The sequence below is a fragment of the Mustela nivalis genome (assembly GCF_964662115.1).
Source record: "Mustela nivalis genome assembly, chromosome: X".
In the NCBI taxonomy this organism is placed as follows: Eukaryota; Metazoa; Chordata; class Mammalia; order Carnivora; family Mustelidae; genus Mustela; species Mustela nivalis.
In genome coordinates, this window is record NC_139040.1 from 40,068,770 (window position 1) to 40,096,514 (window position 27,745).

The 27,745-nt window shown below is 37.6% G+C and overlaps 1 protein-coding gene across 2 annotated transcripts in view; it reads right to left on the minus strand.

The window, feature by feature from the left end:
- RNF128 (ring finger protein 128) overlaps positions 1–27,745 on the minus strand; it is a 108,754-nt gene that overhangs the window by 20,871 nt on the left and 60,138 nt on the right. For both annotated transcript variants that reach the window (XM_082717382.1, XM_082717381.1), the window contains exon 2: positions 14,468–14,715. In XM_082717382.1, the coding sequence (XP_082573508.1) occupies positions 14,468–14,715 (248 nt within the window). The remainder of the gene's footprint in view (positions 1–14,467; positions 14,716–27,745) is intronic.

A 27,745-nucleotide genomic window follows, 5' to 3' on the forward strand; every position in this document is an offset into this window, starting at 1 on the left:
AAACTCATTTTACAAGGCCAGCATTAATGATACCAAAAACAGACAGGGACACTACATAGAAAGAAAATTACAGGCCAGTATCTTTGAGAAACACAGATGTAAAAATCCTCAACAAAATATTAGCAAACTGAATTAAACAAAATAGTAAAAGGATCATTAAGCACAATCAAGTAGGACTTATTTCAGGGATATAAGGATGGTTCAACATCTGCAAATCAATCAACCTGATACACCACATTAATAAAATGAAGGAAAAATCACATGATCATCTCAGTAGATGCAGAAAAAGCACTGACAAAATTCAACATCCATTTATGATAAAAACTCTCAACAAAGTGGGTACAGAAGGAATATATCTCAACCTAATAAAGGCCATATATGACAAACACACAGCTAACATCATTTCAATGGTGAAAAAACTGAATGCTTTTCCTCTTAGATCAGGAAGAAGACAAGGATGCCCACTCTTGTCACTTTTATTCAACATAGAATTGGATGTCCTAGCCACAGCAATAAGGTAAGAAAGTGGAATAAAATGCATACAAATAGGAAAGGAAGAAGTAAAACCGCAGATGACATGATACTGGTATATATGAAACCTTTTAGTTTCCATCAAAAAAAAAAAAAAAACACCAGCTGTTACAATAAATGAATTCATTAAAGTTGTAGAATACCAAATCAATATAATAAATCTGTTATATTTGCATATACTAATAATCAACTATCAAAAAGAGAAATTAAGAAAGCAATCTCATTTATAATTGTATCAGTAACAATAAAATAGTTAGGAATAAATTTAACTAAGGAGGTGAAAAACATGTACACTGAAAACTGTAAGATGGAAGAAGTTGAAGACAACACAAATAAAAGGAAAGCTATCCCATGCTCATGGATTGGAAGAATTAATATTGCTAAAATGATCATACTACCCAAAGGAATCTACAGATTCAATGCAATCCCTATCAAACTTCCAATGGCATTTTTCATAGAAAGAGAATAATTCTAAAATTTGTATGGAACCACAAAAGATCCCAAACAGCCAGTGCAATCTTAAGAACAAAGCTGGAGGTATCATGCTCCGAGATTTCAAACTATAATACAAAACTATATAGTACTCAAAACAGTATGGTATTGGCATAAAGACAGACACAGTTCAATAGAATAGAATTTAGAGCCCAGAAGTAAGTCTGCACATATACAGACAATTTATGACAAAGGAGCCAAGAATATACAATGGAGAAAGGACATTCTCTTCAAAATGGTGCTGGGGGAAAACTCAACAGCAAAAGAACAGAAACGAGACGACTATCTTACACCATACACAAATTAAAATAAAGACTTGAATTTAAGACCTGAAACGATAAAAGCGAGAAGAAAACATAGGCAGTAGGCTCCTTGATAGAGTTCTTAGTGACTGGTTTGTGGATCTGACTCCAATGGCAAGGAAAACAAAGCAAAAGTAAACCAATGGGACTACATCAAACTAAAAACCTTCTCCACAGCAAAGGAAACCACCATCAAAATGAAAAGGCCACCTATTCGATGGGAGAAGATATTTGCAAATCATATATCCGATAAAGGGTTAATAGATAAAATATAGGAAAAACTCTTACACTTCAACAATAAAAAAAACCAAACAACCTAATTTAATGAGGGCCCAGAAAGTGTGAAAAGACGTTTTTCCAAAGAAAACATATAGATGGCCAACAGGCCAATGAAATACCACCTCACACCTGTTAGAATGGCTATTATCAAAAAGATAAGAAATAACGAATGTTAGATAGGATGTTGGAATGTAAGCTGGCACAGCCACTAGGAAAACAGTATGAAGGTTACTCGAAAAATTAAGAATAGGGGCATCTAGATGGCTCAGTCAGTTGAGCAAGCCCAACACTTAGTGTCAGCTCAGGTTAGGATATCAGGGTTTTGAGACTGAGCCCTGCATCAGGCTCCATACTCAGCATGTAGTCAGTTTGAGATTCTCTCTCTCTCTCCTCATACCCCTCCCCCAACTCTCTCTCTAAAATAAAATAAAATCTCTTAAAAAATTAAGAAGAGATTGATCATATTATCTGGCTGTTCTACTTCTGGGTATTTATCAAAAGAATACAAAATCACTAATTCAAAAGGATACATACACCCCTATCTTCATTGCCACATTATTTATAATAGCCAAAATATGGAAAACAATCTAAATGTCTATCAGTAGACGAATGAATAGAGTATGTGGTACACAAAGACACACATACACAGAGCAATACTATCCAGCCATAAAGAATGAAATCTTGACACTTGTGATAAGAAGGATGGACCTTGCCAATATTATAAGTGAAGTTAGTCAGGCAGAGAAAGACAAATACCCTATGACTGTGCTCCTATGTGAATCGAAGAAAAAACAAACAAAATAATACAAAAACAAACTCACAGATACAAAGAACAGACTGATGGTTACCAGAATGGAAGGGGTTGGGCAAAATAGGTACAGTGGGTCAAAGGAATGGTGATTCATGATTACTACTGAAACTAGACTTTTGGTAATAATCATTTTGTAGTGCATACAGGTGTCAAATTATGTTGTCCATCTAAAATGTAATCTTATGTATCAGTTTTACCTCAATAATAATATAAGAAGTGAAGGTGGGGTTTAGGTGGAAATCTCAGAGATAAGGGCAAATTGAGAAAGAATCAATGAAAGATTGTCTCTTTATGGGGTGAAGTGGCCACATGGAAAAAAAAAATCCCAGGTGGTATGAGATATTTAGGGTTGATTTAAAATTATTTGTAATGTTGCAAAGAAATCCTTCCTTCCATTTCAGTTAGTATCTATCACATGCACAAACGCCTCAAGTGCATATATGTGTAAATTAAAGCAAAGGCTAGCTTTCACACTTGGGTGGACCCTGTTTAAAGCATAGAGACACAGCATGTGCAGCATGGCAAGATGATTAGAAAACCTCCTGTTTTGTAGTGTAAAATGAACTTAGTAGAAATCCAGCAAACAGTAGGTACTCAGAACCAGAGGTCACTGAGTATGTACCTCTATCCCTAGCAGGAAAACCCCCAACTGACATGAAGAATATGTGAAAATCAAAGATAATGTAAGGAAAGTATCTAGCACCATGCCTGGCATATAGCAGACACTCAATAAAACATTTTTTAAATGAAAATATAGGGGCCCCAGGGTGCCTCAGTCAATTAAGCATCTGCCTTCAGCTCAGGTCATGATCCTGGGGCCCTGGGATCGAGCCTCACATCAGGCTCTCTGCTCAGTGGAAAGCCTGCTTCTCCCTCTCCCACTCCCCCTGCTTGTGTTCCCTCTCTCACTGTGTCTCTCTCTGTCAAATAAATAAATAAATAAAATCTTAAAAACAAAAAAAGAAGAAAATATAGGGCACCTGGGTGGCTCAGTTGGTTAAGCAACTGCCTTTGGCTCAGATTGTGATCCTGGAGTTCTGGGATTGAGTCCCACATCAGGCTCCCGGCTCCGTGGAGACTCTGCTTCTCTCTTTGACCTCCCATCTCATTCTCTCTCTCTAATAAGTCTATTTTTTAAAAATATTTTATTTATTTATTTGATAGAGATCACAAGTAGGCAGAGCAGCAGGCAGAGAGAGAGGGAGAAGCAGACTCCCTGCTGAGCAGAGAGCCCGATTCGGGGCTCGATCCCAGGACCCTGGGATCATGACTTGAGCCGAAGGCAGAGGTTTTAATCCACTGAGCCACCCAGGCGCCCCTCTAATAAATCTTTTAAAAAATGAAAATATAAACTACTATTCACCAATAAGCATAACATGTTTTTGTAACCTGTTTATATACATCTGTAGCAAATACACTTTGGAAGAGAATAATCCATGGGTATAGGTATATGAAGAAAATCCTTAATGCCCCTACCTGCCTCCTATATACCATTTTGTGAAAGGTATTAAGCTTAATGCCAAGGAGATTAACAAACTATTACTTTGCTGACTCAGAAATGGCAGAGACTTCTTAGATTCTTACTTGATGAGCAGAAATAGCTGAAGAGAAAGTTAAATAGGAAGGCCTAGCTAGTTCTTTGAAGGAAAAGATGATAATTGAGACCTTTCACTCCCACTTTGGGACTTAAATGTGAGTTAATGCAAAAGGGCAATTCAGGGGCACCTGGGTGGCTCAGTCAGTTAAGCGTCTGCCTTCAGCTCAGGTCATGATCTCAGGGTCCTGGGATGGAGCCCAGCATCATGTCGGGCTCTCCACTCTATGGGGAGTCTGCTTCTCCCTCTCACTCTCCCTCTGTGCTCACTCTCTTTCTTTCTCTCAAATAAATAAAATCTTTAAAAAGGGCAATTCAACAATGGTACCTTATTTTATGCACACGAGTTTTCTGTTCTGTTATTTGCATAAGTAAATAATAGAGGGACAATGAAAGGAAGTACACTTAGGATCTTTAGAGCTGGAAGAACTCTTGGAACTCACCTAGCCTAGGGTTCTTGGGCAGCTCAGTGGGTTAAGCCTCTGCCTTCAGCTCAGGTTGTGATCTCAGGGTCCTGGGATAGAGCCCCGCATCAGGCTCTCTGTTCGGCAGGGAGCCTGCTTTCCCCACCTTCCCCCTACCCCACCCTGCCCACCTGCCTTTCTGCCTACTTGTGATCTCTCTGTCAAATAAATAAAAATCTTAAAAAAAAAATTCACCTAGCCTGATACCTAATCTGGCAGATAAGAAAACTGATGCCGGGGTGCCTGGGTGGCTCAGTGGGTTAAGGGCTCTGCCTTCGGCTCAAGTTGTCGTGATCCCAGGGTCCTGGGATCAAGCCCTGCATCAGGCTCTCTGCTCGGTGGGGAGCCTGCTTCCCCCCACCCCCCACCTGCTTGTGATCTCTGTCTGTCAAATAAATAAATAAAATCTTAAAAAAAAAAGAAGAAAAGGGGCGCCTGGGTGGCTCAGTGGGTTAAGCTGCTGCCTTTGGCTCAGGTCATGATCTCAGAGTCCTGAGATCAAGTCCTGCATCGGGCTCTCTGCTCAGCAGGGAGCCTGCTTCCCTCTCTCTCTCTCTCTTCCTGCCTCTCTGCCTACTTGTGATCTCTCTGTCAAGTAAATAAATAAAACCTTTAAAAAAAAAAGAAAAGAAGAGAAAAGAAAAGAAAACTGATGCCTACAGTGGAAGACAGCCTTGCTCAAAACCTCAAGAGTTGGTTAGCGTCAGTCCCACTAACACCTGGAGTTAAGTGTTCCTTCCCCTAATATCAAGGTAGCATCTTTTCTTTCTTCGTTTCTTTTTTCTTTCACTGTGGCTTGTGCCAGGAAGCTAGTATTACTTCTTTATATGTATGCAGTTATTTTATAATTTAAAATTGTTTTTTGATATCTTAATAGACATCAAATCTTTAAAAAAAAATGGACTCATTTAGTCCTAACAACCCCATGAAGGAGAAAATACTACCATTTTAGAGATGAGCAAATGGTAGTTTGGATAAGTTAAATAACTCATTCCAAAGGACACACAGCCTCTAAATGACAGAGCTGTTACTGGGACTCTGCTCTTCATCCTTCAAGATTCCCAGACAAAACATCTGTAATTTGGCTACCTTTTGAAGTTTTTCCAACTCCTGGATTCTATAATCTGTGAAATTGTGGCCAGTCCTTATAGTGAATAACCAGTATGCCTAAGGGTCCTGGCCCTGGCCTAGACTTCCAAACATCCATACTTTCTTTTCACATAGAGATGAGCTATTTAGAAACCTAGATGTGAAAACTGCAAATGGTTAAAAAAGAAAAAAAAAAAAGGAGGCAAGGGAAAAAAAAAACAGGAAAAGAAGAAAAGAAAAAAAATGCAGTTGATAGGAAGTCTTTGACAATCATTTTGCACTTTGTTTTTAGAGCACTTCTGATTTAAACAAACTGTGACACAGCTGGGGAACTGTACGCACAAGAAGTGATACATCTCTAGTGTATTTACTTGAGTCTACGTAGTCTGATTTCTCATTCCAAGATATTCAACACAACATAAGTGCCTGAGTCTCCAGTGCTAGCACTTATTAATTTATTAGGAATGACTGTGAAATATGTAACTTTGTTTAATTATATGCAAGACTAATGCAAATTTGAGGCCTGGGCTCAAAGGCAAGCTTGAAATGTAATGTCCAAGTCTACACTTATGAGATTATGAGAACAGAACTCACATTAAGACCAATGCTTAAAAAAAAAAAAAAAAGACCAATGCTTAAAAAAAAGAGTCAGGAGGATATAAAAACACAGGGCAAAATTCCAGACACTGGATGATCCTAGGCAAGGGACTTGATTTTGAAGGATCTCTAAAAGAGTTTCATCATAGTATAAACCAATGTTTAACAAAGCAGCTTTGGAATTAAAAAAAAAAAAAAAAAAGCTCTTCAAAAGGAAATTCAGGTAATTCCAGTAACTCCCAATGAACTTTTATAAAGAAAAGCAAAGACATTTTCTTTAAATATGGATGTGAGACACATGATTTTGGAGAGAAGCACAAACTGTGTTTTTAGAGCTTGAATGAAGATCACTCACAAAGCTGCCATTAGTACTCAAAATAATTCAATGTCACACTGACAGCAAGAGTTTCCAAGATGCATTCATTCCTCTAAAAACTGAAATATGAGAACATTAAGATTAAGCAGTTTATATTAAATACACATGTTTGGATATATTACTTAAATCATACTTCTGGGTGCCCAAATATGCCTCTACATTAAAAAAAAAAAATGTGTCCCAAAGCAAACCGTAATTTTTTTTTCCTTTTTTTTTAAGATTTTATTTATTTATTTGACAGAGAGATCACAAGTAGGCAGGGAGGCAGGCAGAGAGAGAGGGGGAAGCAGGCTCCCCGCTGAGCAGAGAGCCTGATGCCGGGCTGGATCCAAGGACCCTGAGATCATGACCCCAGCCCAAGGCAGAGGCTTAACCCACTGAACCACCCAGGTGCCCTGCAAACTATAATTTCTATTTTAGTCTTTAAAAACAGAACTTCAAGCATATATCTAGTTTGTTACACAAATTACATGGGACAATTTTTCGATGCCTTGTCACCATTTCAGAATTCCCTCCTACCTTATAAATTCCAATAGCACATTGTTTCTACCTCTTTTTTAAAAAACGCATTTAGTATTTGAGAGAGAGAAAGAGTGTGTGCACACACAAGTGGGAGGAGGAGCAGGGGTGGGGTGGGGGTGGTGGATAAACAGACTTCCAGGACCCCAGGATCATAACTAGAGCCAAAAGCAGCTGCTTAACCAACGGAGCCATCCAGGCCCCCCTCTACTTCTTATCATACTCTGTAATTGTACCATTCACATGTCTTTCTCTCCTACTAGATTGCGAGTAGCTGGAGGACTGCCATAACCATTTTTAAAAAGTTTCCTATAGAGCCTAGTAGTTGTTCAAAGAATAGCTTCTGAATTTAGAAATCAAAACAGATTTTCATGATTTTCTCATCCAAGTCACAGTTGTACTCATTAAAAGCCTCTACCCCACAAAATCTGGAGAAACAAAGGTTTTGGGAAGAGATATTGGCCCCCACCACGGTCAGGATCAACCCTAAGCTTTTTTACATGTGTCATCTTGTTTAATCATTAACAACCTTATGGAATAGGTATTTTAATATCCAAGTTTTATAGACAAGAAAAGGTTCAGAAGCTTGACTAAAGTCCAGGCAGCTGGTTAGTTGCAGAGCTGTGATTCAATTCAAGCCCAGGTTCTATCTGGCTTTCAAGTCCATGATCTCTCCACTACAGTACACTGCCTTCATTGTGTAATAGCAAAGAAGCCTTTAAAAGGCTTCACATTCCTTGTGAAGAAGATAAATGAAAGAAATAAGAAAAAAAGCCCAAAACCTCAAAGTCAGCTACTATACAATCTTCAGATCCTTCTTAAATTTGCTACTTACTGTGATTTGGGGAACTCTTTTAAGCAAGTATTTTATATCAACAGACTCTCCCTGCCTCCTCTCCAATCCAAAGAGATACCTGATATAAGAATATTTGGAAAGAGACTTGAAGACTAATTCAAAAAAGCTTGGTGGTCGGACAGTTTTCTTAACAGAAACTTAATGTCATTACTCTACTGAAAAGCTGTGATCATTCTAGTCACTGAAGAATCTTGGCTACATAGTTTTCTTAGTTCTGAGTGAGACTTTATTTGGGCTGAAAATGAAAAGCCACTTCTTATCCTATATTACAATGTTCAATTTTTAAATTATAAACTCAAGAAATATTCTACTTAGTCTATTTGTGTATTTACATCTAATTAAGTAAAATAAATGTTCCAGGCTAGTGATTTGTCAGCCTGGTTTTGGGTCCCAAGGTATTCAGCTTTTAGTGTAACTGAAACCCACATGAATAACACTAGGCATGTAATCAAACCTAATTACTTGATGGGGGGCAGGGTATGCAAAAGCAAGAAATGAGGGTGGATAGAAGCAAACCAGATTTTCTTGCTTGAAGTCACCACTTCTTTTAAAATAAAATTTTTTTCATAAAAGTTTGACTCAGAGTTTATAGAACAGAATCAAGATTTACAGTAACAGGATTCTTTTCCTCAGATCTATTCCTGTGAACAAAATCAATGTTTGAGTCATGTGGACGTTCAGATATATGAGACCTGAAAGAAATCTTTCTTTTTTCAGCAAAAAACCTATGCATAATATTTTAATGAAGCATTCCTAAAGGAAAGAAGAGGTACAGACTATAATACAGTTTCCTGTAAGTCTATGCAACTATGGAGATGGGGATAGAAAGGAATACAGACTACCTGCCTGAAGGTGATCACTGTCAACAGTGAGGAAATGCACTATAAGGAAGAGCAGTGAGGGAAGGGGGAATTTGACCCAGTAGATAAGTTATGACTCAGACTACTGCATTTTTCAGAAAAGACAATCAAAACCTTCAGAATTAGTGATGTAAATGTAAGATTAGAGTAAGTGAATATAAAAAAAAAATCCTGAGACCCATTATAAGAGCTTCCTTTTGTGCAGTGAGAGTCCGAGAAAGATTATACAACTAGGTCCTACTAAGAGAGTGATTTATTTAATCTACTCTTCTTATCTAAGAGCCAAAATAATAGTTTGGTAAAAGGCTCCAATAAGTCTCAAATTTGGACAGGAACAGACACATATTAATTTCCCCACCACAAATGTATATATTGGTAGCAGTACAGTATGCAGACACCTGATAAGTCTTCCAGTTAATTTCAAGTACTAGTGAAGAAAACCTAATGTAACCAGAACTATTTTAGATATTTTTAGTCATGCTTTAAAGTTCAAGTACAAATTTTAAGATATTAATGTAGCTTAGTTCTTCCTCATGTGAGACCACAAAGGAGTGCTATCTCTTTGGCAGCAAACTACAAAGACATGTGTGGCATATCTTTACCCAGGAAACCAATTTGAGTCTCAGGATCTGAGGCTAAGATGGGGGCTGGTCACTAGGTAATCCTGCTAGCAACTGGCCATACTGCCTGAAACTCAGAACCCCAATAATGAAAATAGGTGTATCATCAATCTTGACTGTAGTGCCAAGCAAGCATGACAAGCTGGTACAACATGGTCCATTGCTCCAGGTGTGTAATAACAAAATTATCAATAACTAACATAAAAAACACTTTCAGGCCACATTCCCAAAGACCAGTTACAGTTCCCCTGGAGACTAGCAAGGAGTAAACAACTAGATCTACTGTGCTATCTTTCCTCACAATCCAACCCCTATATCTCCTTTTCTTTCAAAGTAGTCTTTTTTAAAAGTAGGTTCCATGCCCAGCATGGAGCCCAACAGAGGGTTGAACTCATGACCCCAGAGATCAAGACCAGAGCTGAGATCAAGAGTTGGACCCTTAACCCACTGAGCCACCCGGGTGTCCCCCACCCCCATATCTTGATCAAGGTCCTTTTAACAACAAAACGGTCATAGTTATTTGGACTTCTGCAATTAGTACAGAATTTATACGTGAAATGCAGTTAAGAACAACATAAGCATACCAATACTTGCAGAAGCCAATGAAGGGAATAAATAGGCTTCTTTCAATCTGTAAGACCATTTCAAACATCTTTATATTGTTGTACCAGTTTAATTATCTGCTTACTTCCTTGTTCTATGACTACTTGAATTTTGTGATAAAACTGTATAGAGCCATTTAATATGGTAATGGAACTAAATCTAATTCTTCCTCAGGCCAATCACTCTCCATTGGTATCATATTCTTCGGAGGTTTCAGTTCGGTTTTCCAATACATTTGACTATCACATGATTTATTTATATAAGGTAGTTGAATTTTGCCAATTGAATTTTGAACAATACTAGTATTATACCATATATGCAATATGGTTAGGGTACGGTTTGGCTTGGTTACAAAATAAATCAGGAAGTATCACAGAAGTGTTTATTTAACCTTCCTAGAAGAATTGTTCTTTGCCCATACACTAGAAATTATTATGGGCAAATATTATCACCAGTGAGGATGATTCTGTCTTTTCTAGGTTCTATATTAGCTGAGGACAAAACCAATCACTTGGCTGTTATATAGTTATAGGTTCCTATTGACTATCATGCAGGAAGGCCATCTCCCTCCTATGAGGAATACATGGGTATCATTCAGTATTATTCTTACTAGCTCATCTTATTTTGGTCTATCCCTTTGGACAAGATAAGTTAGAGGATCAGCAATGTAAGTTATAATTTCACTCAAAAAATGTCCACAAGGTTAGGGATCTGCATGTGTCTCAAAGATGCTCTCTCTGAGCTTCCATAGTTAAAAATGGGAGGCCATTAGTCCATGGGGACTTGGGCCTCCATTTATAGTAGAATAGTTAACAGACCTGTTGTGTCAGAAACATGCTCTTTTCCAGTGTTGAGTGCTAGCACTCTCTAGCATTATGTATTGGGTCTGTGTGACTGTATTATCAAGTCATTACCTTCTTTCCAAGTGGATTCCCATTTTTTCCCTCCTGGCTGATGATTCCTTCCAATGTCTATTTCAGAGAGTAAATTCTCTTCTTCTGAAAGTCACTCTTCATTAAAAGTTAGTTCAGCTTCTTCTATTACACATAGGCCAGGTTCTACTTCACATAGAGCCCTCTTTTACTTCACTAGCCAAGTTTAATCAAACATATGCCTTGTTCCACTGAGTATTAACTGCTTAAGTACAGTTAGGATACATGCACCATACACCAAAATTCTGGGTGTTGCATGCCAGAATCAAGTTAAAGTGGTCACTCCCAAATTCATTAGTTTGAGCACACCATAAGTTTTTCCATAATCTTCCTGGTCTTAGGTTATCGGTGTTCCCAGTGTGGACACAAATCCACCATGTAATGCCTAACATGCTACCTTCATTCACAACCCATTCATACTTTTCATTTGTTTAAAAGATTTCTATGCACAGACACACGGATGACAAGTATTCTCACACATCGTATTATGACATTATCAGGCATGTGGCCACTGTGTGCTACCTATTATATTTGGACATCTTGGTCATCAAATTTATAATTATACATTTACCAGTTTGCTTGACATTATATACTATGCATTATAATAGTTCAGAGGAAAGACAATCCTGAATATTCTAATGAATTCCTCATAGTCTAATAAAGGCAAGTTTCCATAACTCAGTTTCATTACCATTTCTACCTGCAAAATGGTAGCAATGTAGTTAAGTATTTAGTTATAACCATCACGTGTATCAAGCTATACCTTTTAAAAATAAATAGGAAGTCAGGAAAACTGAACATGTAAATGACATCGTGACACTTTCAAATATTAATAAGCAAAAGGGATTAACAGACATATATCTAACACTTTAGTCACCAAAGGATACACAGATATAGACCACTGTGCAGTGAAAAAGGCCCTTTCCAAAGCTTTCTCTAAAAGGTGAGAAGTTTTAATGCTGTTCTTTTTTTAAAGGTTTATTTATTTGAGAGAGGGAGAGAGAGAGAGAGAGAGCGCGGGCGAGCATATGTGAGTGCGCACAAGAGCAGAGGTCGAGATGGGGAGAGGTAGGAGGAGAGGGAGAGAATCTCAAGCCAACTCTGTGCTGAGCACAGAAGCTGGCACTTAGAGGTCGATCCCATGACCCTGAAATGATGAGCCGGGTCAAAATCAAGAGTCACTGACTGAGTCACCCACTATACTGTAATGCTATTCTTGACCATTTTTATATAACTTTTCATAAAATATATTATAAACTATGAAAATTACTTAAAGGAGTGATGAGACCAGAGTTAAATATTCAGTGAAAGTTATGTGACAGCAATCAGTTCTTTATAAATCATTACTTTCTGATGGGGTTTAATGCCATGCAAACAGATTTATTATAGCACTTAGAATACAGAAATACATATCCCATCATGAACATATGTAAAACCAAACACTCTTACCGTTGTATCCATAACCTTTAATAGTCATACTGGATACCAATTTCTCTCTAACCTCAGAGGCAAAAACAGTACAATATATAAATGTCAAATATTAACATACTGTGAAACTACTGAATGGCTTGGCTTAAGAAACTTAAACATCCTTTTGACCACAGCTAGTAACAGACTGAACCTGCCACCAGTGTGATAAGCTGCTTCTCTGAGGAGAGGAACAGAAGTCAATTAACTGTAAACATTGAGAGAATCATCACTCATTACCATATACTGGCGTCTAATCTTTATGAAGGTTTTATAATAAGATTTTAATTTCTTGTCTTTTCCTAAATTCAATTAACTTCAATACAGAAATCGTCACTGCTCCCCCACTCCACAATAAATTGGGTTCATCTTTCCTTCTTAGAAAGAGAATACATAAGTGGCCAGAATTTCATTGCCTTGGGAGGAACTTCTCAGTACATATAAAAATGTATTCCTGCCCTCACTATATGATCAGCTGAATGCATTAAATTCTTACTGAGCATTCTGGAGAAACAGCACCACGCTCTGTTGTGTTGAGAAACTTAAGAGGGGGTGGAGCTAGGAAATGATGGTGGCTTGGACCAGGGTGGAGGCAGTGGAAGTGGTGACAAGTAACTGGATTCTGGATATTTAATGAAGGCAGAACTAACAAGATTTGCTGATGGAGGTTACATGGGAAGTGAGAGGTAAAAGAGAAATAAAGGATAATTCTAAGATTTCTGGCCTGGGGTCAAGAGACGTTCTTTTGAAAAGGGAAGCAATAATAGCATGTTTGTACATCCACAGTGACAGAAGACAGGGCAGAGGACATAGATACAGATACAGATGCACACGGATGAGTAGCTATCGCAGAAGCAAGGAGAAGCACTCTCTGGATCACTTCAATTTCCTCAGTGGACTGAGATCCAAACTACAAGCAGAGAGTAAAGTTGGGGGAGGTGCTGGAGGTTTAAGGAGAAAAGAACATGTATGATTAGTTACTTGCAAAAGTGGTGGCAGGGTAGCTAAGAATATGTAGTATGATTGTTGGTAGCATTAAGGGCTCACTCAGAGTTTGTGGTCATAAATTTAAAGTGAGATCGGTCTGTGCTGAGGTCAGTGTTTTTCTGCTACTTGAAAGTGCAGGCACAGAGCAGGGAGGAAACAGGATTAAACCAGGGTTGGATTTTGACAGCAAGTGTAACAAACAAAGAGAAGGGCCAAAGGAACTGAAGATGTATCCATGGGACATGGGAAATGAGGGTATCAAGGGAATGGGAGACAGTTTAAAGTGCTAGGATCAATGGCACACAACCACAGGTAATTCCCTGGTTCAATGACGCTTCTGTGTTTTTGCTCTATTAATTCTGTACTTCCTGCCCATTTATACATCAGTTGTTAAAACAGGATATGACAGAAATTATGAATATATGACTGGAGCCTGGCACTATATCATGCACCATCAGATCTTTAAAGCCACCTCCTCATGACATTCAGCCTAGTCTCTTCCCAGCCCTGATCCCACATGCAAATACATGCATGTAGAGACACATACATACATGTACAATAACAGTGGTGGTAACCGCAGTTTTTATTTTGTTATATGGGGTTTGGGTGAAGGTTTTCTCCCTTTTATTTTCTGATTTCTATATTTTCTATATTGAGCATGAAATGCTTTGGTTAATTTAGAAAAAAATTTAAAAGAACATATGTATTTACACCCATATATAATTAAATGCTGGCTGTGCTCTGTAATGAGGTGTCAGAAGATTTAATTAAGCAGGATTAAGGCCATGGACAAATTACAGAAAATAAAACTTTTGAAAGGATGGAAGCTGGTATGCATTAAAAACTATCACTTTTCATAAAACATGCATGGATCACTGTCTAGCAAGTGAAATACATTAAAATGCATGACTGAAATTACAATTAAAAGAGTATTTTTAGGGTTCCTGGCTGGCTCAGTCAGTGAAGCATGTGAGTCTTGATCCTGGGGTTGTGAGTTTGAGCCCCACGTTGGTTGCAAGAGATTACTTAAAAATAAAATCTTTAAAAAAAAAAGTATTTTTAGATTGGAAGAAAGAACCACTACAAACCTGTTTCCTGCTTTGAGCTCTTGCATTCCGTAATCTTCGAGCAGAGTAAAAGATAAAATAGCCCACAGTTGCTGCCGTAATAATAAAAAAGGACACAGAAACAAAGAAAATTGAATAGTGATTCACCCAAGGGCCATGTTTTTTCCCTACTTCGATGACCATTGTTACTTGTATGCCTCTTTGAATAGATTGTAGAATTTTTGTGCCTTTCAGATTGCCAATCATGATTGCAACAATGTCTCCTGCACCTGTAAAAGAAAAGAAATTCAGTTTGAGTTTTGGTCAGCATTCTGAGTACAGAAATCCAATTGCTAAAGTGATTTTACAGTATTCCCAGTGAGACATGGAAGGATACTCATTCACTCAATTAACGTTTATTAGGCACTTACTATACATATGTTATAGGGAATATAAACATGCTGAGCCTTGGTTATTGATCCTAAGGAACTCAGACTTTAGTAAGGAAGCTACGACATGTAACAAACACCTCCGCTCTCTTCAGGTTAACTACCTATAATTCAACAGTATTGAGTTTAGAGTCAAATTCACCTCTTACACGAGGTCTTTCTTAAAGAGAAATAGTCCCCCAGATGGTAGAAAAGAGGGTTTACATCCAAGGGAATCTGAGATTTGGGAAAGACAAATACTTAACTATATATTTTCCCATTTTATAAGGTAATAGACTGGCTCATGAGCTCACTACTAAAATGTACAAGAATTTACATATCAGGAAGTAGTAATCTGAGATAAATGTTTGAGACCAAACATACCACACACACACACACATGCGCACGCATGTGCGCACATACATGTGCCATTTTTCCATATCCTCTAAAGCAATATAAAATTTGTCCAAGGTACTCTAAGGTTTTGTACAGACCTAATCAAGTTAGCAATGAATAGAACATGTAAAATTAATAGTAATGTATGGTTCAACACCAATGAAAGTCAAGCCTGAAATTAGACTAATAGTCTAATAATCTAAATCTTAGTCTAGAGACTTAATCTCTTTAACACCTTCCTCTCTACCCCCAACTATGTAAATCCTGTGAGAAAAGTAAAGGACAAACATTATCTTTCCTGGTGTTGTGAGAATGTCAGATTACTCATGCCATTCCAATGCTTATCAAGGTTTATATTCCTTCTAGTATATACCACCTGAGACCAATAATCTTCAGCAAAAAATAGAGCTCTTTGAATGTTTAGAGATTACTAACCAGAGAAACCTCCCACTGATACTAGGTTAAGGTACTAATCTTGGTTAATGATCAAACTCCAGTATGGAATAAACACAACTCCATACCCACCCACACGTGTGCAAGCTTGTGGGCACAGGACTCTAAAAGGCTTTATCTCTTTAACTAGATTTAACTACGTCATTTTTTTCAATTTGTAAGGTAACAGACTTTAGAACTTAAACACAAAAGTGTACTACTAAAACAATATTCATACTTTCAATGGTCAAATTAAGAGTATAAACCTAAGATGGCAAGGTACATAGCAGAATTACTACCCAAGCAATCCCTTAAGTTTATGGTTCCTGATGGCCAAAGTCTTCAAAGGATCAAGATGATCTTACTTGAAGTTACTAATTAAAAGAACAGATTCATAGGGTATTATTACAGATCCTTAAAGTTCTAAAGACACTTTTAAAAATATATGATAGCCATTCAGTTAAAACCTTTTACAACTTCACTAATTTGCTGATACTCAGTTTGGTATACACTGATGACTTACTCTCATTTACATGAAGAAAATCTTGAAAGCAATGGGAAGTGGAGGAGTCTGGAATGCCTTTTGATATATTTTTCTCCTCTATTAACATATGACCCAAATATCCCTTACAGATTTAGAGAACTGGCTATTTTGCAAGAGAGCAGCTCATTTTTCTATTTATTTGGGAGCTTTACATTTCTAGCTTTGGCACTAAAAGCACAGATATTATTTTAATTCTCTTTTGTCATTATTTGTCTTTTCTCTACAAGCCAGCTGTCAGGAAAATTTTTGGTTATGAAGATTATTTAACCCAGCATTTATTTCTGATAGTGTAACCTGTATAATCCTTGAAAGTAGAGATAATTCAGGAAAATTTCTGGTTATAAAGATTTATTATTCAACCCAGCATGCATTTCTAATAGTGTAACCTGTATAATCTTTGAAAGTAGAGATAATTCTAAAACTCAAGCTTTAAAATATAATTTTAAAAATTTTTAAATTTTTTAAATTTATTTTCAGCGTAACAGTATTCATTGTTTTTGCACCACACCCAGTGCTCCATGCAATCCGTGCCCTCTCCAATACCTACCACCTGGTTCCCCCAAGCTCCCACCCCTTGCCCCTTCAAAACCCTCAGATTGTTTTTCTGAGTCCATAGTCTCTCATGGTTCACCTCCCCTTCCAATTTCCCTCAACTCCCTTCTCCTCTCCATCTCCCCTTGCCCTCCATGCTATTTGTTATGCTCCACAAATAAGTGAAACCATATGATAATTGACTCTCTTTGCTTGACTTATTTCACTTTCTTTTTAAATCACAGATGTGTCCTGAACTTTTTTACTAATAGAAATAAGTTTTCATTCTTTTGGAAGATATGAGGTGGGTGGCAGGGGTGGATGCTAAGGAATATACAGACCATTGTGGTCAGCTGGAGATTAAAAAACAAGGACAGTCAAAAATGTACTTTGACCACACATAGGGAACAATGCTGTGCTTCAATTGCCCCAAATGCACATTCATATATGCTATATATAGTCCAACTATCTATTGAATCAGTTTTCTAATTATATACAAGACCTATTTTGAAACATTCTTATACATCTCCTCCCCTCTACACCTTTGCCACTACTTAAAAATTGTTTCCTCCTTCCCTTCCCAATCACAACCCTCTGTTAATGGTATCAGAGCCCTCTGGTCATCTGGTATGAATTCTCAGAATCCTGTCTGAATACTCACTGCTAACCTAAGCAGTCATGTTGATGTGATTTCCTTGGTGTACTATCAGATCCTTCCTTCCATTCCTGCTGCCTACTTAATACACATCCTCATAATGTCCTTGCCTAAACTCCTTCAGTAATCTCCTAACTTGTCACTCTATATCCAATATTTCCCTGTCCTTTAAGTTTCATCAGAGTTTACCTTCCTGGTTGACTTTTGCCATCACTTGGTTGCATCATGCCTCTTTTCTGGCTCTTAAGTCTCTCCTGACCCTTTGGCCTAGCACTGAAAGCCTTTTATGAGGGCCCCATACTGGTCCCAACTGATCTTTTCAGTTTGATATATCTCCACTACAACCCCATCTCATGAACACTCACATCTAGGCACACGGTATTGGCTATTATTCACTTTTTATAATTCTCCTTTTTGTTCTTTCTGTTCCCTAACACTAAAATTTCCTACATCTGCTGACACTCCCCCCTCCTCCTCTGCCTGTGCATTACTCAAATCCCAGCTCAAATGCTGCCTCCTATAATCTTTTCCCAAGTTCCAAGAGAGAACATAAATGTTCCCTCTTTGTTCCCTTGTCACTTGGTTTTTAACCTTTATCTAGTAGTTCATTTTGCTTTGTGTTTCAATTGGCATATTGTAGTCCCTCTCTAAATTAATAGCGTTTTAAGGATAGAGACTGTCTTTTAATGAACTACAGTAATGCTTTCCTTTAACTGGTATTGTCAGGGAGTTGGGTATCCTCTAAAAGTAAAATTTCCAAGTAACAAAAAGTTTTACACAAATAATTTTTACAACATTTAAAAAAGTAATTTATACTGTTCTATTTCCTAACTAGGATATACTGATTATGATTTATTATTGAGAGTGGATCATCTTTGTGAGCCATTATTTTATATGGTACTGGTAAGCTTATTTGTCCCCAAACTTTTACAATTTTTCACCAAAGTCATAGATTTTTGGAGCTAGAATGGACCTTAGAAGTTGTCCAGTCTGACTCATTTTTGAGTTTTCATTTGGGTAATTTCTTTTTTGGGGGGGGTAGGTTCTCACTAAGAGCATCTCTCTCTCTTTCTAATTTTATATTTCCAATCTGCTTTCAACTCTGAAAAGTCAATGAAGCTTTGGTTTAAGGGAAAAGTAAAACAGGCTTCCAAAGAGAGCTGGAGGGCTTCAGTTGCAAGTACCCTCTGATATTTATATATTGGTTGCTCAGTGACATTTTTGTTTGCTTCCTGAATCCTGGCTATGCTCTGGATAATTGAGGTTGCCAGATAAGATTTATCTATAAACTAGACCCTGTCTTAAGTGCTTTACATGCATTAACATATTTAATCCTCATATCCACCCTATAAGGTAAGGATAGCTATTATCTCATTAAAGATAAGATCGACTAACTTGCCTAGGATAACACAAGCTAATAAGTACAGAATTGGTATTTGAACCCAGGCAGTTTGGCTCCAGTGTCTCTTCACCACCTTTCTACGTCACAGTGAAACCTAAAGCTATTATTCTACTGTAAAAATGAAAATCAGATACATTCAGGATGGGGGTGTTGTGGCAAATATTTAACGAGGAAGCCTTGATTTGTAGTGCGTGCCAAATTCCATGGTATAAATAATTCTTCCTTGGCTATATGAGTGCACAGTTGGGAAAATATGGGTAAACTTACTTTTTTTTTTTTTTTTAAGATTCATTTATTTTATTTGAGAGAGAGAAAGCTTACACGAGCAAGGTGGGACAAAGGGAGAGGGAGAGGGGAAACAGACTCCCTGCTGAGCACAGAGCCTGAAAGGGCCTCAGATCTCAGGACCCTGATATCATAACCTGAGGCGAAAACCAAGAGTCAGATGCTAAACCAACTGAGCCACCCAGGCGTCCCTGGGTACAATTGTCTTGATAGCATTCACTTAATTCAGTCAGGAATCCTTGAACTTGCTACTTAAAAATCATTAACACCACCATTTAGCTCAAGGTTTGTTTGTTTGTTTTTACATTTTCACTCTGCTACCTAAAATATTTTGGGAGAAGGGACAGATTAAGAATAGGTAACAATTAAGCCGAAGAAATACTCCAATTTCAAATGTTCGACAGTGAATAATGGTTTCTGCCTATGACTATCTTGGGAACAAAGGTAATAAAATAAACTGTAGCAACTCTTATACTCTTACAGAATATCATTCAATTAAAATGCTAATATAAATAAAGTGTGTCAATCCTTGGCACTACTGGTCAAAGACACTTTCCAGTTATTATTCATAATATATAGAAATTTGATCTAAGCTTCTGCTGGTGGCCAAGCCCTTTCATTTCTTTCAAAAAAGTTGATGATATTATAGTTTTGGCCTACTCTTACTTCTTTGTGAACACAGAAAAATTCAATGAACAAATATTTCTCAAGTATAAACTATGTATTAAGTTCTGTGCTTCTGGACCTTCCCCCCACATTTAAATATTAATGTGTCAAAATATAAAATAAATTCTAAAATTTTACAATATATGAATTATTCTAAGTATAATGATGGCACACTTATAGCACTGTGGCCTTCAAACACAAATTATAAATGGGTGTGGTATGCTATTCTAGTATCTCTTTCAACGTGTATTCCACTTTTAATATTAGAAAAGAATATTTGCAGTGAATGACATACTAGATTAGTAAAGGGCAACTGAAGGCCAAAGTAGCTCTTCCCAAACTAAGCTCATATTCAATACTGCCCAACATCTTGATAATACAGTGAGATCAGCACTTCTGAGTCCACTTATACATAGGATGAATAAGATCTAGGTGTGAAGAATTCCAACATGATTCTCCAACAAACATTTCCTCCATTAGAAAATCTGGAACCAATTCATGTGTACTTCTGAGTATTCATTTTGTTCACCAGTAGCTTTCAAAGGCTCAGTTTTCCCCCCTATAGCAATTAGGGTAGGTCAACATATTCAACTTTGGGCTACTAGGGAAGGTCAGTGTATTTCAAAGAGGAACACTGAAGGTCCTAAGACCAAGGCATCCTAAAAGGAATTTTTTTAAACTAATAAAAAAAATTATGTAAACTTTTTAGCCTGACTAGCTTATCTTCCTTCAAATTTCTGTTTTGTGACTTTTTTGCCCCCTTTTGATTATTGCCAGCCACAGATGAACCGAATTTAGCTTTCTTCACATCAACTCTCTTGATGAAAAAAAAAATAGTTCTACCATTGCACCTCAACAGACATACAAATAATTTCTCGGAGGTATTGGAAATATAGCTCTGTGGTTCACTGGAATCAAATAGGTATTGCACACCTTGTTAAATATGTCCTTATGCTCTTAACTAGCCTTTTAGTTAAATTCTGATCTGTTGCAGGGTATGAAACAGGCATTAGTACAGGTTAGCTGTTGGGTAAAGCAATGGTTCTTAACATTCTAGATTGTTAACAAATTACCTTTTGGGGGGAGGGATGGTGACAGTGAAAAAGACTAAAATCAACTTTTATTATCATTCTTTTTTAATTTTTAAATTTTATTCATTTATTTATCTGGGGCAGGGTGGGCACAAACCAGGGGAGAAGCAGGCAGAGGAAGAAGCAGGCTTTCTGCTGAGCAGGGAGCCCAATGGGGGACTATAATCATTCTTTTAAGCCCCCCAAAAAATGATGCTGAGGTGGACAACCATGCATAGTATGGCAAGTTGCCTTTCTTTCTGCCCTGAACCCACAGATACTTCTGCTATAGGTTTTGAAAACAATTACCACCTTATGGAATAGTCTCAGATTTGATATAGCACCAAAAAATCTCTGGCACAGAAGAGTCTACAGAAAACAGCATATTAAAGACACTAGGGAATTAGAAGCAACACTATTCAAAGGTCACATTTGCATAAGTTGTGGATGACAGGTCATGTTCACAGGTAAACAATTCTTAGAATTATTTTTTAAAAACCTAGTTCTATCTGGACTATTCTGATTTTCATTAGGGTATGTTTAGCATATTGTTAAGAACCAGAGGGCTAGATTCACATTTCTCCAAGTTTTTAGTCTCAGGACTCCTTTTTTTTTTTTTTTTTTTTTTTGAGGTAAGAAGCTGGCACTTTGCTTTATATGCTTCAGTGCTGATTTTATTTCTACCTCTTTTTTTTTATTAATTTTTTATTTTTTATATAAACATATATTTTTATCCCCAGGGGTACAGGTCTGTGAATCACCAGGTTTACACACTTCACAGCACTCACCAAAGCACATACCCTCCCCAATGTCCATAATCCCACCCCCTTCTCCCAAACCCCCTCCCCCCAGCAGCCCTCAGTTTGTTTTGTGAGATTAAGAGTCACTTATGGTTTGTCTCCCTCCCAATCCCATCTTGTTTCATTTATTCTTCTCCTACCCACTTAAGCCCCCATGTCGCATCACCACTTCCTCATATCAGGGAGATCATATGATAGTTGTCTTTCTCTGCTTGACTTATTTCGCTAAACATGATACGCTCTAGTTCAGGACTCCTTTTTACTCTTTAAAGTTATTGAAGAATCCAAAGAATAGCTGCTTATGTGCATTATTTCTATGTACAGTTGCCATATTAGAAATTAATACTGGAAAAAATTTAAAATATTTATTCATTCATTTAAAATCACAGTTGTAAATAGATGTTAATGTGATAGACTTTTTAAAAACGATTTTATTTATCTGAGAGAGAGGTGCCCCTGAAGTAACTTTTCTTTAAACAGCTCCTTTTTATCTTAGAAGTGCTACTGACAAACAGATGATTAAGACTTGGGTATTTGGACAACCTTCTCTAAAAATGGAATGAAGTGAGCCTGTCATTTCAAGGAAAAAAAAATAACAGCATTTGTTGCTAAGTAAGTGAAATGTTCAAGAAAAATTAGAACTTGGGAAAACTTTTGTGCACCACATGAACTTGACAACTTCCTAGTACTTAGACTTTTCTGATGAGATCAGTAGTAATATTAAATAACCATGATTTTTTGATATAGCATAACCTTGAATCTTGAATCACTGAAAGATCTGCGTAACTCAGTGAGCCAGTACTTTCTAAATGACCAATGTATGGTACTACAAAAACATGCATGGATAAATAATCCATTTGACATAGAAGTTAGATCCGTGCATTTTCATTTAGTACAAAAAGTTCATGGATATGGTTTCAAATTCTACCTTGCACCTACGTTTAAGAAACTGCTACTTGTTGAGTTTTGGTGCAGTACCAAAGAAGATGTCTACAATTATTTCAAAATGTTGTTAAGTGCTATAAATACCATTTTTTAAAAGATTTTATTTATTTATTTGACAGAGAGAAATCACAAGTAGACGGAGAGGCAGGCAGAAAGAGAGAGAGGGAAGCAGGCTCCCTGCTGAGCAGAGAGCCCGATGCGAGACTCGATCCCAGGACCCTGAGATCATGACCTGAGCTGAAGGCAGCGGCTTAACCCACTGAGCCACCCAGGCGCCCTAAATACCATTTTTTAAATTACAAATCTGCACGAGTAGATTTCCTTCATATACCTAAACCAGAACAAACCACAATAAATCTAATGCAGATACGAAGATCCAGCTGTCTAATATTAAGTCTGACATTAAAGAGGTTTGCACAAATGACAATACCACTCTTATCTTATTATTTTAAGTAATTTTAAAATATTGCTAAATATTTTTAATTAAAACAGCTCAGTTGGTTAGGCATCTGCTTTTAGCTCAGTCATGATCTTGGGGGTCCTGGGATTGAGCACAGAGTCAGGGAGCCTGCTTCTCCCTCTGCCCCTCCCCCTGCTTGTGCTCACTCTCACACACATAAATAAATTTTAAAAATCTTTAGAAAGGCTACTTCAGCTCACAACTCAGTCATATAAGTGCTTTTCCTTCAGACAACCCTCATACTTTGGTATGCTGTAGAAGTGTTTTATGCCTACCTCCCATTTCATCACATAGAATATTCAAAAAAAGTTGTGCATGACAGGGCAGAGATTTAATAAAATTAATTATGCTTATTGATTCATCAAGGACATTCCTAGGTGAAACTGGACTTTTTTTTTTATTATAAATGCATATAGATACAGTATACAATACAGCTTGGTGCCTCTGTCTTAATTTCTGCTAAGGTGCCAGCAGTATTTTCCCACTATTGCATTTATACCACCTGTGTAATAAACATCAACACAGTGAATATGGCAAATTATGTCTATGTGTTATTACGAAAACAGTTTTCAATTCATGGACCCCTGAAAGAGTCTAAGGGACCAGTTGTCCCAGATTTTTAAAACTGTTGGGCTAGATTAATGATACTAAAACTTTAAATATGCATGATGATTACTTTGAGAAACTTGTTAAAACACTGAATTCCCTGGGCCCCATTCCCTGATTCAGTCTGTCTGAGGCCAGACTCAGAAATCTGTAGTTTAACAAGTTCTCAGGGTTCTTTGCTGCATGTGGTCTGTGGCTCATACTTTCAGAAATACTGGGCTGGAGTTTGATTAATTACAAAATTACAGTTTGATGTTATGGTCAAAAAATTTCTAGATAGTGGTTCTCTCTGGCCAGATCAACACTAATCCTTCACTCTGCATAGTAAAACTCTGCCAATAGAATTATTTTGTTTTTATCACTAAGTACTTCATACAGAGACGTTTGAAACTTAGTAGCCACATCAGAAACAGGCCCATTTCTTTCCTGTTAGAATACGTCTCTGTTGCCTCTCCAGTTTTTTCTTACCAAAATGTCTATAACAACTTCCTAACTGGTCTTGAAACCACCAGTGTTAGCCTCCAATCCATTCTTCCACAGCTTCCAGATAAATTTTTCTAAAGGGGAATAATGTTCATATTATTTCTTTGCTAAGGGCCCTTAAAAGAGCTCTATTTCACCTACAGAATAAAGTTCAACCTCCTTTTATAAGATCCAAACCCATCTGGGGCACCTAGGTGGCTCAGTGGGTTAAGCCTCTGCCTTTGGCTCAGGTCCTGGGATCCAGCCCCAGGCTCAGGCTCTCTGCTCAGTGGGGAGCCTGCTTCCTCCTCTCTCTCCCCGCCTGCCTCTCTCTGCCTACTTGTGATCTCTCTCTCTCTCTCTCTCTGTCAAATAAATAAATAGAAAAAAAAAAGATCCCAACCCATCTGGGTTAGAAATTCAGCTTTTACACTGCCTAGTGCATATTTCCCTTGAAGTTATCTGGTTTTGGGGAGGTGTTTTTGTTTTTGTTTTGTTTTGTTGCTAACTCTGAACTCCTTTAGGTTAGGGACTGGGTCTTTCATCACTGTATCTACAACACCTAGCAGAGTGCCTGGCACATAATATACATCAAATAAGTGTTTGATAAATGTCATTTTAAGTATGCTATACGTAGTGATAATCTGAATCTTGATTCAATCTGAAAACAAATTTATCCTTAAAGATAACTGCAGTGAACAGAATCTAAGGTGCGCCTTCTCCCTACAGTCAGAGACGGCATATCTTTTTTTTAAAAAATTTTTATTTATTTTTATATATTTTTTAAGATTTTTATTTATTTGACAGACAGACCACAAGTAGGCAGAGAGGCAGGCAGAAAGAGAGAGAAGGAGGAGGCAGGCTCCCTGCGGAGCAGAGAGCCCAATGTGAGGCTCGATCCCAGGACCCTGGGATCATGACCTGAGCCAAAGGCAGAGGCTTTAACCACTGAGCCACCCAGGCGCCCCAAGAGAGACGGCATATCTTGATAGGGCATCTCTGCGTGCAGCAAGGACATATTATATATACACAGACAAAACGTTAAAACACCAAGGCGCCTGGGTGGCTCAGTGGGTTAAAGCCTTGGCCTTCAGCTCAGGTTTATGATCCCAGGGTCCTGGGACTGAGCCCCACATCAGGCTCTCTGCTCTGCTTCCCACCCCCCCCCATACACACTCTGACTGATTGTCTGACTACTTGTGATTTCTGTCAAATAAAATCTTGGAAAAAAAAGTTAAAACACTAATTCTACTTTATAGACTTTGCGTTTTATGTGACGCCTACTGCCACAGTGCCGATCCCACTGAAATCACCATACTGCCAGAGCAGCAATAATGGTGGCAATAATCCCTCTCCAACCTAGGGCCTGAACATACCTCAGTTTCCCATTTACATTCAGGAGCTAGGACAGATGACGTTTCATTCTCCAGCTCAAGTTAGAACCCAGTCATCCTGGCTCACTGGGAGACTGGTAATTTAGCCACTTAGGAGGGGGTTCAGAGGACATAAAAGAGAAGTCTTGAAACAGCTGGAAGAAGTTTATTGTCTATACAACCTTAAATCTGTGCTGACATAAAGTATAAGAAAATAATAAGATATGCTATTGCAAGGCTATGCAGAAATTGCAGTATATGATGTTATCTTATTAATAGGGTATTCTGTAATTGTATTAAAATTTTATGCCAAAGTTCTATTGTCATAGTTTTTGTTTGGGGATAGTAAGGTTTCTAGAAAGCAAATTCAACATTTTTGCTGCTATTTATTAATGTTTTCTGGAGGAAGGTTAGTTGGTAAACTCTACAGCATCAATGTATTTATTCAATCCTTTGGGATAATAAATTGTACAATATCCAAAGCTGTTCAGAATTTGGTAAGAATATGTGATGGTGCAAGGTGAAGCAACTACTGACTAGCAACATATATACCACAGGTTAAAAACAGAAAGATATTTGTCGGGCAGTAAAAAAGGGCAAACAAGAGATTTAGGGATTTCTGGCAAAGGAAACTTATATGAAGGGGCATAAGAAATTATGGTGATTGTTTGTCCTTGTATTAATCAGTTCTGTTTCCCTATAACATGAGACCTCAGGAAGGAGAATTCCAGTGAATAAACTGTTGCTGTATCCATAGGAAAACTACGAGCACAAAACCAAACCACAGCCTAGATTTCCAGTGAAACTGGGACATGGCCTTCGCAACTTGCCACTTTACCCTCAACCCTTCAGACCAGGCGACATCTGCACACTCAAATGTATGGAAGGGACATGAACTCTGTGCCTTACATACTCCCCAACTCTAGGGAGTGCCATTTTTGTGTAGATCTAAAAGCCCCATCTAAACTGATGCTTTAATGTGAGACTAAAATACCATTGGTCAAAAAAAAAATGCAGTAAGAGGGCGCCTGGGTGGTTCAGTGGGTTAAGCCACTGCCTTCGGCTCAGGTCATGATCCCAGGGTCCTGGGATCGAGCCTCACATCGGGCTCTCTGCTCAGCAGGGAGCCTGCTTCCTCCTCTCTCTCTCTGCCTGCCTCTCTGCCTACTTGTGATCTCTCTCTGTCAATAAATAAATAAAATCTTTAAAAAAATGCAGTAAGAGCTGAAAAAGGGAGTTCCCTGGAAGGAAAGGACCACATCGAGCTACCCTGCTCACTCTTCTACCACAATATCCAGTACAGTGCTTGTCATATAGGGTATTCAAAATTGTGTTTAAATTGAAACTTCTTTTTGCATACATTCTCTTCAGGTACACTTTGTGATAGGGGAATTACATTGGAAATTTCATTAATCATTAAAACTAGGACGAGCATTATGTTTAGAGATCCAGTACTCATTGTGACCTGGCCATAAGAACCAAAGGGTACAAAAGTCACAGATGTCCCATCAGTATTCTATTAGGTCTCTGGATTAGAGAAAAAGAGAATTTGATATGCCCCTGTAGAAATTTTGGCATTGTTCCATATAAAAATTCATAAATAAGGACACTATACTAATTGAGAATATTAAATTTTATCCTCTGTGAAGTATCACAAAAGCTAACTTTTGTACTAAGGTCCAGACACAAAATATAAAAACAAACATAAACCGGTCTCACTTATGTTTTTATACTTTCACAGTAAATTGTTTCTGAAAGTCAGTAAGAAAAATAAAATAATACCTGGAAGTCACATTAACTTGATATAAAAGGTACCACATTAGTATAAAGAAATATAACTAAGATGTTTGTCATCACAGTTGAAAACATGCTGTTCTTATCAGAGTTGAGATAACTAGTTTATTCACTCCTTGATACTGACAATACTTTGATACAGTTAAAATCTGAGGCCAGTCTAATAAAATAAGGGAAGAAGAGAGAAGCAAAGAGGGGTTATCAAAATCATGGAAATATCATGCTTTCCAAATTCTATTTCAAGTGGTAAGTGTTTTAGGAGAAAAAGGGTTCTATAGGTCACTGAGTTTAGAAAATAACCCAGGGAACAAACTTGAACAGTGCTTCTTTAGCATATCAGAGGCTCTGAGAAGCCATGAGTGATCTGCATTGCCAATCTCCAAAAATAAAGTGCTACAGGTTAGGGTGAGGAGGTTGTTAGCATCCTGTAAAGAACCTGGATGCATAGTACTTCATGCTTTATATGTTTTC